We start from the raw sequence: 13,078 nt of genomic DNA, 5'->3' as shown, positions 1-13,078 counted from the left end.
TTAATATATGATTAATATATATTAATATAACCTTCAACTAAGGCATAGTATCTTGAGAAATTTGAGCAATATTAACAAATTTATTTTGAGTTTAGCAAGTTCTTAAAGGAGTTTCTCTTGTTAGGAACAGGGCTGTTAGTCATGGTTAGTCTGTCAGACAAACCACGAGAGATTTTCCTCTCTAATGGTGAACCAAGCACATCCTTAACTAAAGCCGGAACTTTAGCAACTCAAATGCGAGTCAAGCAGAAACTCCCCGAATTTCTGAGGACTCTGAGGTTTAAGTTGGTAAGATAGATGCAGAGAAGGGGGAGTTTTGTTTTACACCAAATAGCCTTAAACATGCCAAACCAGTTGTTTACTGTTAAAAACCTGCAGACAGGAGGCGAGCAGTAATTCTCGGGTGGGGTCTTACATCAGGCTCCCCGCAGTCGCACTCCTCTCCATCTTCCACGTAGCCATTCCCACACTTCTGTCCACCGAAGGACTCCTTGACTTCAGGCAAGTTAAACAGACACATTCCCACTCCCTTTTCCAGGCTGTTTTCCAGGTCCTTTCTACTGCAGCTACTGAATACCATGGGAAATGGATAGCTAGAAGAAACAGAGAGACAAAAAATAGAGGTAGTATTATCAGATGGAAACATCCCTCTCCTGTCACATCGGTGGCCTTCTAGGACATCTGTGCACAAACAAGATCTTGTTCTTTTTCTTTTAACCCTTTAAAATAGGAGGAATTCACTAAGATTGAGCCTAAGCCATTAATAGTATTATAAAGGGAAGGGAATTCCTGTCTTTTTCACTTATACTTGTAGCTGCTGGTAAGGATTGGATGTGTTCATATTTGGAATTCCTTCTCCCTCTTTTGCATATGTAGTTATAGAGCAAATTTTGATCGTGATCCCAAAGAAATGCTGGGCTTGCAAGGAGGAGTCCTGCATTTACAGGACCACAAAACATCCTAATCCTTCTTGGAAAATTTAGCCTCAAATGGCAAATTCATTTATCTTGCACTGCAGTACGGCAAATTCCTGCTCCTTTCAGGAAAAAAAAGAAAAAGTGAGAAACCGACTGAGTTAGTTGGTAAGAGATTTCTTCTGCAATTCATCAAAGTTGAGCTTGAGAACTGCACGATGAAAGCAAATATGATTCTTATTTTAAATCAGGATGACTCTAAAGACGCTACTGAAAATAATCGTATTTCGAGTTCACGCTGCTGAGAGCAGGATTTGACCCTGCCGTGCAGGCCTTTTCTTTTGCAAAATATCAGCAAAATGACCCCGTGTGGTACAATTATCACCAGAACATCCGTGTTTTCCTGCTGGTTGACTTAGTTCCATCTTCACTGATGACCAGTGGCAGTTTGACTCACAGATAGGAGGCAAAGAGGCACCTGGATCTGGCCATCAGTGCCGTGTCCCGAAGTCCGCTGTGCCCTCTCTGCATGGAGCTGCGCACACGGTTACGCTGAATCTGTATCACAACCAAGTCATAAACCAGCATCTCCCCTAAGACTTCGTACCTTCGTCACGGCTGCTCCGTGGTCCCCCAGTAACTAACTCCACATCACGGCAGCGCAGGGAGCCAGCCTGATGGTGACAGGGCTCTGTTGGCTAAACGCCTTGTGTCACTCCCGTGCTGTTAGGGCATGACCTTCACAGTCAAGGAAGATTACAGGTGGAAGTTCTGCACTGCTCACCTGCAGACTTCATTAATCTACTGGTGTTTCTACTGTCTTGAAATAAAAAGCTTGCTCTATGAATGATGGTGCCTATAGGTATCAGAAAGGGATGATTTCTACTAAAAAAGGAGAAATGTTTGACAATTACAAATGCAATAGAGCTTCCCATGCTCACATAAAGAAGTGAATCAGTTCTTCGATGAAGGTTATGGGTACCTTACAGAACAGAATTTATTTTGTGCCAATTTAAAATTACCTCTTTCAGGCGTTCCTTTGCAAGTCCAAGACAGACAGCTCATTGAACACAAACATGACTCTGAAGAGGAAAATAATTTTTGTGCATCACTATAGGGCTTGTCTAGTTAAACTAAACAGCTCTGTGATTCACTGACATATGACTTCAGAAAGTTAATAGGCATCACCATGTAAAAAAAGCTCATTTCTGGAAAATCGAGATGTTTAGGAAAAATGACAGTCTGAGATAAATAAAGAAATTTCAGAAAGAGTATGAGGTAGAAGACAGGCTGTTAGCTACAGCTCTGCGCCCCAAGGGAAAACAGGGAAGGTACTCGGAGTAATGGAACAGAAAATAAAGGCACTTGAGAAACTTCCTCCTGACCATTTTATGTCGAGCAACTGGAGATGTTCTTCACAGGACACCACAAACTCGTGACTCTCAAAAAAAAACCAAACAAACCACTCACACAATTTTGTGTATGTGACTGTGAACAAGTAGCAGGATGTACACAACTACCGAACACCAGAAAAAACTCAGGCAACCCAGATACATCCGACTGATAAATCCTGCACAAAACAGATGAGTGCTTGATCAGACACGATCCTCATATCAAAGTACGAGTAAATGAATACTGCATCATCCAGGCAAGCTGATTCTTCACTTCAGTGACACAGATTTACTTTGATAACCACTGAGATGACATACACACCTTACACAGACTAAAGTCAAGTCAGCAACACAAATAACACATTTCTCCCTGTGCCATATGTCTCAGCCACACACGGATCATGAGAACAGCTCGCCAGTCAAAAGTGCCAATGTTCTAGGGCTGTTCCTTCGTATCCAGGAATGCTCAGGGTCATTTGCATGAATGCGAGATGTGTCTCTCCATCACTGGGAGAACAGAATCCTTACTCTACCAGAGGTGAAATAATGTCATTGTTAATGAATGAGGTTTCTGTTTCCCCGCAGAGGAACTTCAAGCTGTTTCCTATTTTGAACTAAGAATTCCATTCATCTTCTGGCTTTTCCTGCTCTTGATGCTGATTTCCTCAGCTGACATCAGTGCAGGACATGTTAGTTGATGAAATTATCTGAAAATACTTTTTCTTTACCAAGTAAGTCCGAAATAAAGCAACAGAAAACCAGAGAAGAACCCCACTCTCTGGAAACAGAGCAACTGGAGGGTAACCACACCGTGCAAGAGGGGATCCCACATCAAGTGATGCCAGTTGGTATTTCATTGGAAACCTAATTGATCTTTAATACCGTGATATTCCGACACACAACCATTCTTCAGCTTTTTGGCAAACAAAAATCCCGTGTAACAGCCACAGCATTTGATCATGGTGATTTTTGGGCTACGTACTGGCTGTCTGCCATTTTGAAGCTGTTTCGTCAAAAGCATGAAGTCCCTGGCAGATGGGAAGGGAAGCTGCAGGTACCGGATAGCCGTGGCATTAGGCGCAATGTTTAAGTGAAACTGGAGCTTGTGAAAAATGACAGAGTAATGATCACGTGAAAGAAACCTGTTTTCTGAACAAATGCAGCAAGTTTCCTCGCATTACACTGTTGAGGCTTCAGACCTCACCTGGAAGGACTAGCTTTGGGTAATGGGGTCTCCACAGGAAAGTCAGTCCTTGACCTGTCTCCAAGATTTCGGTAACATGCCAAACAAGAATACTTGTGCATTCTGTGGTAGCTCAGACACTTACCCTATTGGAAAAACCTCAGCTACCACCTCAGGTAGGCCATTGGAGAACCTTCCAGAGGTAAAAATATTCATTAGCAATCAGTAAATTCCACTGTCCTTTGCTCAGGATGTTTTCTCTTACAGATGCTTATTTCTCTGCAGTTCAGAAGAGAAATTAAACTTTAGTCCAACCTGGTTCCTATTCTAAGATGCTGAATAGCCCCCACATTTTCTAGACTGTTTGTTTCTGTAGGTTTAACGCACTTTGGATCATTTCATCAAACCATTCTGGTTCCGGGTACAACTCTACGGAACTCAGACTGTGCCCAGCACTACACCTTGTCTCTTCAGAGGCCTTACAGCAAGGAAAACAGTGCCAGAGTCTTTCTACCCCTCTTGAATTCACAGCATTCCTCGCCGTCTCCTTGGTGTTCAAAAGATGAGCTTATTCTTAGCAAGGAATATCCTGGTTCCCAGCAAGAATTATCTGTGACTGCTGCTGCACTGTGGTAACAGGATGCCTGGTAATTGATTCCTTTAGAAACAGAGTCTGGTCTTGTCCCATTCTTTTGTATTTCGAACACTCAAGTCATTCAAATGCCACTTTCCTTTACTGGTTTTGCATTTAGCCTGTAGTAGATGGCTCTTTCACCTACAAGTGACATCATCACTGTGTCAATTCCCTCTTAAGAACAGCGAGGTCTTTGTGCTAGTGCTGCATTGCCCAGCGTGGGCTTTTTTTTTTTTTTTTGCATGAACTACAGAAATTCATAGAATCATAAAATCACAGAACCCGAAGTTGGAAGGACCTCAAGGATCATCTGGTCCAACCTGTCTTGGCAAAAGCCCAGTCTAGACAAGCTGGTCCAGCACCCCGTGCCGCTGAATCTTAAAAGTGTCCAATGTTGGGAACTCCACCACTTCCCTGGGGAGATTACCCCAATGGCTGGTTTTTCTCGTTGTGAAAAATTTTCCTATTGTGTCCAATCAGAATCTCCCCAGGAAGAACTTGTACCCGTTACCCCTTGTCTTTTCCATGTGACTCCTTGTAAACGGAGTCGTCGTCTTCTCTGCAGCCACCCTTTAAACACTGGAACATGGTGAGAAGGTCTCCCCTGAGCCTTCTGCTCTCCCGGCTGAACACAGCCATTTCTCTCAGCTTTTCCTCACAGGACAGCTCCCCAGTGCTTGGATCATCTCTGTAGTCCTTCTCTGGACCCTCTCCACCCTGTCCACATCTCTTTCATACAGCAGGGACCAAAACTGAACCCAGTATTCCAGGTGTGGGCTGACCAGTGCTGAACAGAGCAGGATAATGACTTCACCTCTGCTGGTGATGCCCAGCATCATGCTGGCTTCCTTTTTTTCTTTTTTTCTCCATCTTCTCCATTTCAGAGTTCTTCCTCTTCCTAAAGTGCTGAACAACGTGAGCATACAAGCACAGAGGCAGAGTCACTGCCCCTGAAAATCACAGTCTCATGAGATCAGACAGCCAGAGCACGAGGAGAAACAGCGTGGTTTCTGGTTCATGCAGGTTAACACAGCAAAGCAGCTGCAGACCTCGTACCAGCGCCACCACGGAGGCTGGTGTGCCATGTCCACCACTGCTGTCTTTCACGTTGCTCCACGTGGAAAATGCCTGGAGGGGCACTGGTTTGAGCTGCAGGAGATCTTTGCTCCCTTCCAAACCCCACCACTGCAGTGCCCTGGAAAAGCCATCTGCAGTGAAGCTCCCTCAGTTCCCTCAAACCACATCTATCTACATCTTCAGGTGTCTAAACATTTAGTACCCGGATCCACCTCTTCCATGTTCCTCCACCATAAGCCCTGACAGTTTTTGCTCTTTCTCAGGAAGCGTCGCTGAAGCGCTAACACTGTCAACCCTCCTGGCAATTCCCCGTGCATTGCAGAGGAGGATAAACTGCACGTTCATCACATCTTGAAAACTAATATTTTGATTATTACAATCAGTGCTATCCATTCTCAGGTGTTTTTTCTTGTTCATGAACTGTAGGACTTTTATAAAGCAACTGTCTTGTTCTCTCCAAAATATTGGTGTAGACAAACACATATGTTATATATATGTAAAAAATATATCTCTATTTATAGGATTCATTTATTCCAGTTCATATCACAACCTGATTATTCAGTATTATGGCAATGTTTATACAGAGCCTTTTTACCAAAAGACCCTGAAGTCTTCTACAATTATTCACTCAATTAAAATGCACAACAGCCCCAAAGAGCTCTATTAAGCACCACTGGGCCTTACTCCCTGAAGTAATATGATAATTGGAGATTATATTAATTTAAAAAGGGCATTTTGATTTTCCAGAGCATATTTATTGAAACAACTGTTGACTTGCAAATTTCCAAAGGTGCAGAAAACTGGGATGGGGCTTTGTCCAGAACGCCTGAAAAATCAAGCCTGAGAGGCTATACCTGGAAATAGCTAAGGCATCTTCTAGGAGCATGAAGGTGCTCAACGACAAGAGAGGGTTCTGAGTCCCAGCTCGCTGAGTCGGAAATTTCACCAGGCAAGCACTTGAATTTCCAACCCTTTCCATGACAACACCTTGTCTGAACTGGACATCGCGGTGTCTCCTTGTGACTGCCTCGACCCTAGGACCCTTTGAGATTCACAAACAGGAGCACTTAGTCTCCAAAACTCTTGATTTTTGGCTGCATGGCTCACAACTGGAGAGGAGAAGGGGAGCAACTCAGATCCTTTCACTAGAGGCGGAAGACGTGAGTTTGAGCTCCCTCTTGTTCGGACTCTACGGAAAGACTTGGGCACAAATGCGCAGGTTTTCTGTTGCCTGTCCTAGTCTTATATAGGAACGTTAAAGTAGAGGCGGTTAAAGTAAAAACAGAGACAGGGTTGCTTTTGCTAATTCGGGTATAAGTGATTTTTCCACGGAAAAAACGTCAGCAGTAGAGAGTAACACAAGAATAAACCTCTAGAAAGTAGAAGCTCAAGCGTATACTTGACATGAATGTTTTGAGACCTAGCGAGGTGTTGACTTCAAGGAACCTTGACAGTTTTCCGGCCTCCTCTAACTCCTGATCTAATTGACATAATTCTTTCCCACTAATAAGCATCCCCATTGGTTTTAACCTTCTAAGACATCATTACTGCTCTCCATCTCTTGAAAACAACTTTTTATGGTCTCCTAAGGGTTATGAGCCTACTAGAATAAAACTACATTTGCTATTAGATGACATTTTTTGACATACTTCAGCTATTCTGTACAGCTTGTATGTTAATGAATTAGTAACCATACAGGACCTCGCAGAATTAGGTATTAAGCAGGAGATAAAATCCAGTTTTCTTTGATATTGAAATAGGTGTTCAAATACTACCGATCCCTTCTTGTATCAAGCTCTGTCATTACACATTATTCAATATGCCCCATGTTTTAATAGCAATTGTTTAATATTAGACAAGTGCCATAATATGGAAGGACTTTTTAATCTATTATTTAAATAATGTCTTCATTTGTAAGTACTTTTGAGGGAGAAAGACACAAATGCAATTTTAAAGTAGGAGAGACCCTAAAAAAGGGAGACCTGAAATGTGTACACAGATTCTCTTCCACCCAAAGCTTTTGCAAACTCCCAGTAAAACTGGGAGGAGGTGGTAAACTGGAGGCCTCTTTGGGCTCCTGGAAGATGTGGAGGCCCTTGCAAGCAGCACATGGTAGAGCTTTGTACAAGACACCGGTCCCAGAGCTGATGGGTCACACCTTTTTCGGCAGTGTTGGAAGGATTTAGCCGAAAATGTAGAGTAGTTTTATATAAAATATATATATATATGAAGTATTGAAATATGAAGTTTACTTCAAAAGGCACCAGATATCTGACAACTCATACTTATTTTTCTAGCCTATTTTTCACTCCCTTGCTCCTCTTTTATAATTTTAATCCCTAGAGCATCAATAAAGTAGAGCACAGAACTGGGCCATACGTGACATCAAAGCTCTTGCTGTCTGAGTTCATGGTCAGTGATTTAAAAACAAGCCTAGATTTCTCCTGCAGCTTTTGTCACGTTCGCTACACGGTAGTTTTTACACTTGCAATAAATAACTGCGAATATGTCACACTAGTGGTTAATTTAATTGATGTGCAGTGGCAACGGCTTGTTGTGGTACAATGAAATTTCCAGGCTTATTGAAAAGAAAGTCTTTCCAAGTAAATGTTTAAACTTCACTCACAAACGCTTTAGGTTCATTTCAGTTTGGCCCTGGGGATAGTGCAGCTTCCCAGAACGCACTCCAGTAATCTCGCTTCAGGTGCCTAGATCGGATTGTCGTAGCCCCAGCTGAGACTTGACCTCTCCCATTAAACTGAAGGTGGGGATTTAACTACCTGAAATATTCAGAGAGGCAGATTTTATTACTGAGCGTGGGACTTCAGGGCAGAAAGCAGCGATGAAACAAATGGCTGGATGCTTCAGAAAAGTGCTTTCCGCAAAGGAACAACACTTAATGGCTTTATACACTATACCCTGTCATGGCTCCATATTTCTGCAGTCACAAAATTGCCAAATAAAACATTATTAGCAGTTACTTTTACTTTGACAAATGTATGGCCAGAGAAGTTTTTTCTTGTCGAGGGGCCTGTTGTGACTTCCGCTTCTGCATTCTGGGGGTGAAGCAATACTGACCCGATTTATCAATCCTGACAGTGTTCTGACTATACGCGGGAGTTATCTGCGTTGCAAAAGCTCTACGGGCATTGAACTCAAACAACTGCTCTTCCTGTTGGAAACCAGACAGCCCAGGAAAGTAGCTATAATCAGCCCGAATTTGCCTCTGGCTCATCTTTTGCTCTGTTTCCTTTCAGACCACTACCTCATTAATAAAAATTTGCTGGATTGCTGAGAGTTCAGGTTACACAATCTGCTACTTAGGATTTGAGGTTAATCCAATGCTGACTACGGGAAAAGTAAAAAGGCAACGGAGAGCAGAGGGAGGGATGAAAAGGCCAGGTCAGGTCTGGTCCCCAGCTAAGGACAAGCAGGGCAGCGGGCACCCTGTGCCTGCCAGCAGTGGAGGAAACGGAGGTAGGAAGCACAACCAGAATGCCCTGTGTTTAAATTTGTCTCGCAGAACACAACATCCTCAGCACGTGACAAGCAAATAATGACAAATTGTCCATCCCCTTGCTCAAAATTCCTCGCTGAAGATCAGCTTCCTACTGACTTTTGGTTAGACAAAAGGCACTGTCTGACCTGGCTTGAAATGCTAGGGCAGCGCTGCATGGCGATGGCGCTTCATCTAGTTCCCATCACGAGTGTCCCCTCAGCTTCTGTTTCAGGCAGTTATTTCGGCAGTTTTAAGCAGAGATAATTCTGATTTTCTCCCCTGAAAAGCCTTGGTACTGCTTTTTAAATAGGTCAGCAGCAGATTGGGAGGAAAAAAAAAAATCAATCTGACTTTGGGAACTGGGTTTTGAGTGGATCACTCTAGAGAGCATGTTTGGTGAGGGGGAAGAACAAAATCTGTTGCAAAAACCGAAGCAGACCAAACAGGGGGGAATATCAAACCCAGACTGTAACACAGAAAAACCAACCCGTGGTCTTTATTCCCCCTTTCACCAGTGCAAGCTCCTGTCCTGCCTGCGTGTCTCCTAAACACATCTCGTGATATACTGCACCCTGCAGAAGGAAAGAAGCAGGCACCGTTATTCTCCCAGCTGAGGTGATCGGTGGGAGCAGCTTGATTTAAAGAGCTGACATGCTGCGGGTGCTTGGCCTCAGCAGGTGGATTTGGGCGAGGATGAGCCTCTACATCAGGTGAGCAGAGCAAGTGACAGCAAGTTAAGGAAAAAGGATGCTGAGGGGTGACTAACCCACACAAGGAGGACCCCAGGCCAGAGAGAAGAGATTTGGGAAGCAGCCCTCTGGACAAAGCACATGAAGAGGTTGCCCACTGTGAGGAGAAGCAGAGAAGCATGAAGAGGATGAAGCTTATGGAACTGCCAGTCTGCGAGACATGGGTGCTAGAGACAAACATCTGAGCCCTGCAAAAAGCTGCACAGAATATAAACCTGGAGGAGAGGCTCCTATTGATTTTACCGAACATCTGTACTACCTGGTCTCTTAATAAATCAGGACTTCAAGACAGGAGTATCTGACTTAGAAGCAGCATGGCTCACTTTTTTTTTTTTTTTGCTTTAAAGATCCAAAGGAAAGATAAGTGAGGCACAGCAGTGCCAGAAACCAGACCGCATTGCCCCAGAATTTCCACCTTCCCTTCTTCTGCTGCAGGATAAGCACTGAGAAAAAAGCAGTTTATCCCGTATCACCAAAATCACCTCAGACCAATGGAAGTGGAATCCTTTAAAAACAATTTCATAAATATAAAATAACAATGAATCAATTTTTCCTAGCTTCTGTTTTCCTTTTCACAGAGCTTGAAGAATGAAAATAATTAATTAGTAGCAACAGGGTACATAATCATTATTTCAAGCCATGAGGAAAGGATGGATTCAGCTGTGATTTGAGACTTGCGGATCCTCAAGCAAGCAAATTAAAACTTTCACACAGAGGAATGAAAGGCTTCTGAGAAATCTACAGGAACCCATAGATGGACCCCAACCGGATGAAATCCTGGCCTTATTGAAGCCCATAGCAGCTTTCCTGTCGACGTCGAGGGAGCCTGGAGTTCACATCTAGTGCTGATGGGCTGCCGGGAGATCATCAATGACAACGACGAACGCAGTCACTGTGCTCTCTTAGAAGCAGCCAGAAAGGCTCCCTAGGACGCCAAAGATATTTCACCTCTTTGTTTTCAGTGACCTGACACTGAAATAGGTGGTTGCTTACGTTCTTCTCACCACTGGGGCTGTGCCATTCGGTTTTAAAGAGCCGAAATGGAGCCTCCCCGCAATTCTGCCACAAGATTCCCACTGTAAATGCGTCTGGGGCTTTGTAATAGGCTGTGACTTTAGAAAAGAAAAAGAATGACTTTGCAGGAAGCAATTGCTGAGGTAAAATGGACATCTTTCCTCTCTGAATTTTAAACATTTTGCACATCTATCCCAGGCACAAAAGACTCTGTGATTCCCATGACAACTGTAGCAAATGCAGCTGTAGGCATCGTTTAATTACAGTGATTCAGCCTTCCGAGTCAACATCAATTCCTTAAAGTGCTTCAGGGCATACAACACATGTTCAAAAAGGAGCATTCGTGTGACCTTAAGAATATGCCCTTTAAGGCAGGTTTCCATTTATACGCTGGGAATTCGGAATTCATTAACACCAATTAAAACTGGACATTGTGTGCTTAATTCTCCATGCACTGCACTACAGATCTCTCCCTGCAGGTTGAGAGTTTTTTGATGAAACAGAAAGCTAAGATAAAGGGAAACGTGCTGATATGATTTGTTCTCGTGGGTCATGGCAATAGCAGCACTGCAGGAGAAAAACGTCCCTTACAGAGCTATATTTTCCATGGATATTACACTGACAAGACAAAATGCAGCTGAGTTCTCACATCCCAGCATCCCAGCCAGTAAAACTGTACCCGCTCTGGCTACATCACATAGTAGAAACCACGACTTGTCCTTAAGTATCTGCTATAAATAATCGCACCAGAAGTAGAATGTGTTTTCATTTGAGAAGTAACCTCTCTCCTTGTCAGCCTCACTTACACAAAATGCACGCTGTAAATCTGGGGGAGTTCTCCTCTAGAACACACCAGCAAAGCCAAAGATTCTCAGGTCTAACAGTGGATCTACCAGAATGGGAAAGACTAAACAGAACCAAAAGAGCTGCCCCACCGCTCCGTGTGCTGACGGTTAACAGCGACCTGCTCCTGTGGAGGACTGGGAGACCTGCCATGATTCCAACCAACGCTACTTCCACGCAGATCTCCTTTACCACACCAATTACACGGAGCCGTGATGCATGGAAATTATTAATGGAAAGGAATGCCAATGCACTGCGGACACGGGGCTACTTGGAGTTAAGTAAAAGGCTGACATAAATCTCTTCTGTAATCTGGTGGCTGTTTCCTTCTAAAGGAAGGACCAGAATGCAGTGTGCTAAATTACTGGGGCATAGGGATATGTTGCTTCATTTTTTTTTTTTTAAAGCAGTTGCACTGCTGGCACAACAGACCTAGCTCTGTCACAAGCAATTTATTACATCAGTATATCAACTTTATTAAAAAAAGAAAAAGACAACAAAGCAGCCTGTCTCTGAGCAGCGCTCGGCTCAGACTGTTTTGGAAACATAAACAGCTTCAGAGTTTAATTAGAAACTGTTTACATCTTAAAGATAATTTCATTTTCTTCAAACTGTAGCAGAGGTAATTCCAGATAGTTCTGCTGACTCCACAGTTTAATGTCGCTAAGCTGCCAGACGGAAAAATGCAAAGCGAGGTCTGCACAGCTGAAAATAAAACTGAGAGGGGTCAGGAGATACTGTGCGAGCTCATAATGCTTTGATTATCTAATGTTTAACAGCTCTGCAGCTACAAGACGTCTAGCAAGAAGATAAGAGAACCAGCCAGTGAATTAAAGTGTCCTTTCCCACACTGGATTTCTGCCCCATTTCTATCATAACCTTTTGCCTTTTGGGCTTTTTTGGGTATTTTTACCCTGTGAGTGTTGGAATAAGTGGGTTTCACTTTGAGCTGATTTGATCCTGAAGCCAAGATGTTGTTTTCTTGGCACACCTGACCGCCCCCTGAAAGCACCATGCAGGAAATCTCTGAAGGGTGTATGTTTTCATTGCCCGGTTTGATGGGCTTCGGTTCAGAGTTTGAATAACCAAAATCAAGGTGTCCTTATATCCTGCTTCCCTGAGATCATTTTTCAAAAGGAGGAAATGTGATTGAAACTAATACTTAGTACTGTAAGTGACCCGTATGATCAGTACTTTCCTAACTTGTCCTTAATAGATTTTAATTCTGTTTTATTTATTTAACTATATTTTTGTAATGTAATTAAATCTTTTTTTTTTTGCATGGCAGTTTAAAAGCAAAAATCAAATAAAAACAGATGACAAAATAACAAGGGTCCCCACAAAAGCCTTTGAGAGTCAACCCTGCTGAGGAAAATAGGTCTCTGGGAGACATCAGCCACCCATCTACCATGCAAATAGATATTTATGCATGATAAAACCAGCATCACTCTTACCATCACTCTTCTTCCGAAGTGATTCTCATTAATGGTGATGGGTGATACGGGAGGGAAGAACAGACCTTCAGCTCCATCGAAGGACACCAGTTGTATAACACACTTTAACCACAGGATGCTGTTCCCCCAGATGCTGCCCTTGGTGGTGAAGGCAGAGAAAGAAGCTGCCAAGCACCTCCTCAGCCTGACCCAGTCCTGCTGATCACCGTTACCCCAGCACTGGGGTAACAGTGCACCTGAACTGCCAGGCTGATCACTAAATAATCCCCATTCTGCCTTGGCTTCGGATGATTCCCATCACCTGCCCTGTCACATAGCTC

The 13,078-nt window shown here is 43.3% G+C and overlaps 1 protein-coding gene across 1 annotated transcript in view; it reads right to left on the bottom strand.

The window, feature by feature from the left end:
* Positions 1-415: 415 nt before the first annotated feature.
* The window catches only part of LOC104494596 (disintegrin and metalloproteinase domain-containing protein 12-like), a gene marked incomplete at both ends in the record, with an annotated part of 137,482 nt that continues 124,819 nt past the window's right edge, over positions 416-13,078 (bottom strand). Inside the window, one exon of the mRNA XM_010137459.1 lies at positions 416-593. Within this exon, the coding sequence (XP_010135761.1) occupies positions 416-593 (178 nt within the window). The remainder of the gene's footprint in view (positions 594-13,078) is intronic.

Source organism: Buceros rhinoceros, unplaced genomic scaffold, assembly GCF_000710305.1.
Source record: "Buceros rhinoceros silvestris isolate BGI_N320 unplaced genomic scaffold, ASM71030v1 scaffold1576, whole genome shotgun sequence".
Classification (NCBI taxonomy): Eukaryota; Metazoa; Chordata; class Aves; order Bucerotiformes; family Bucerotidae; genus Buceros; species Buceros rhinoceros.
This window is presented reverse-complemented; position numbering and strand designations above follow the sequence as displayed.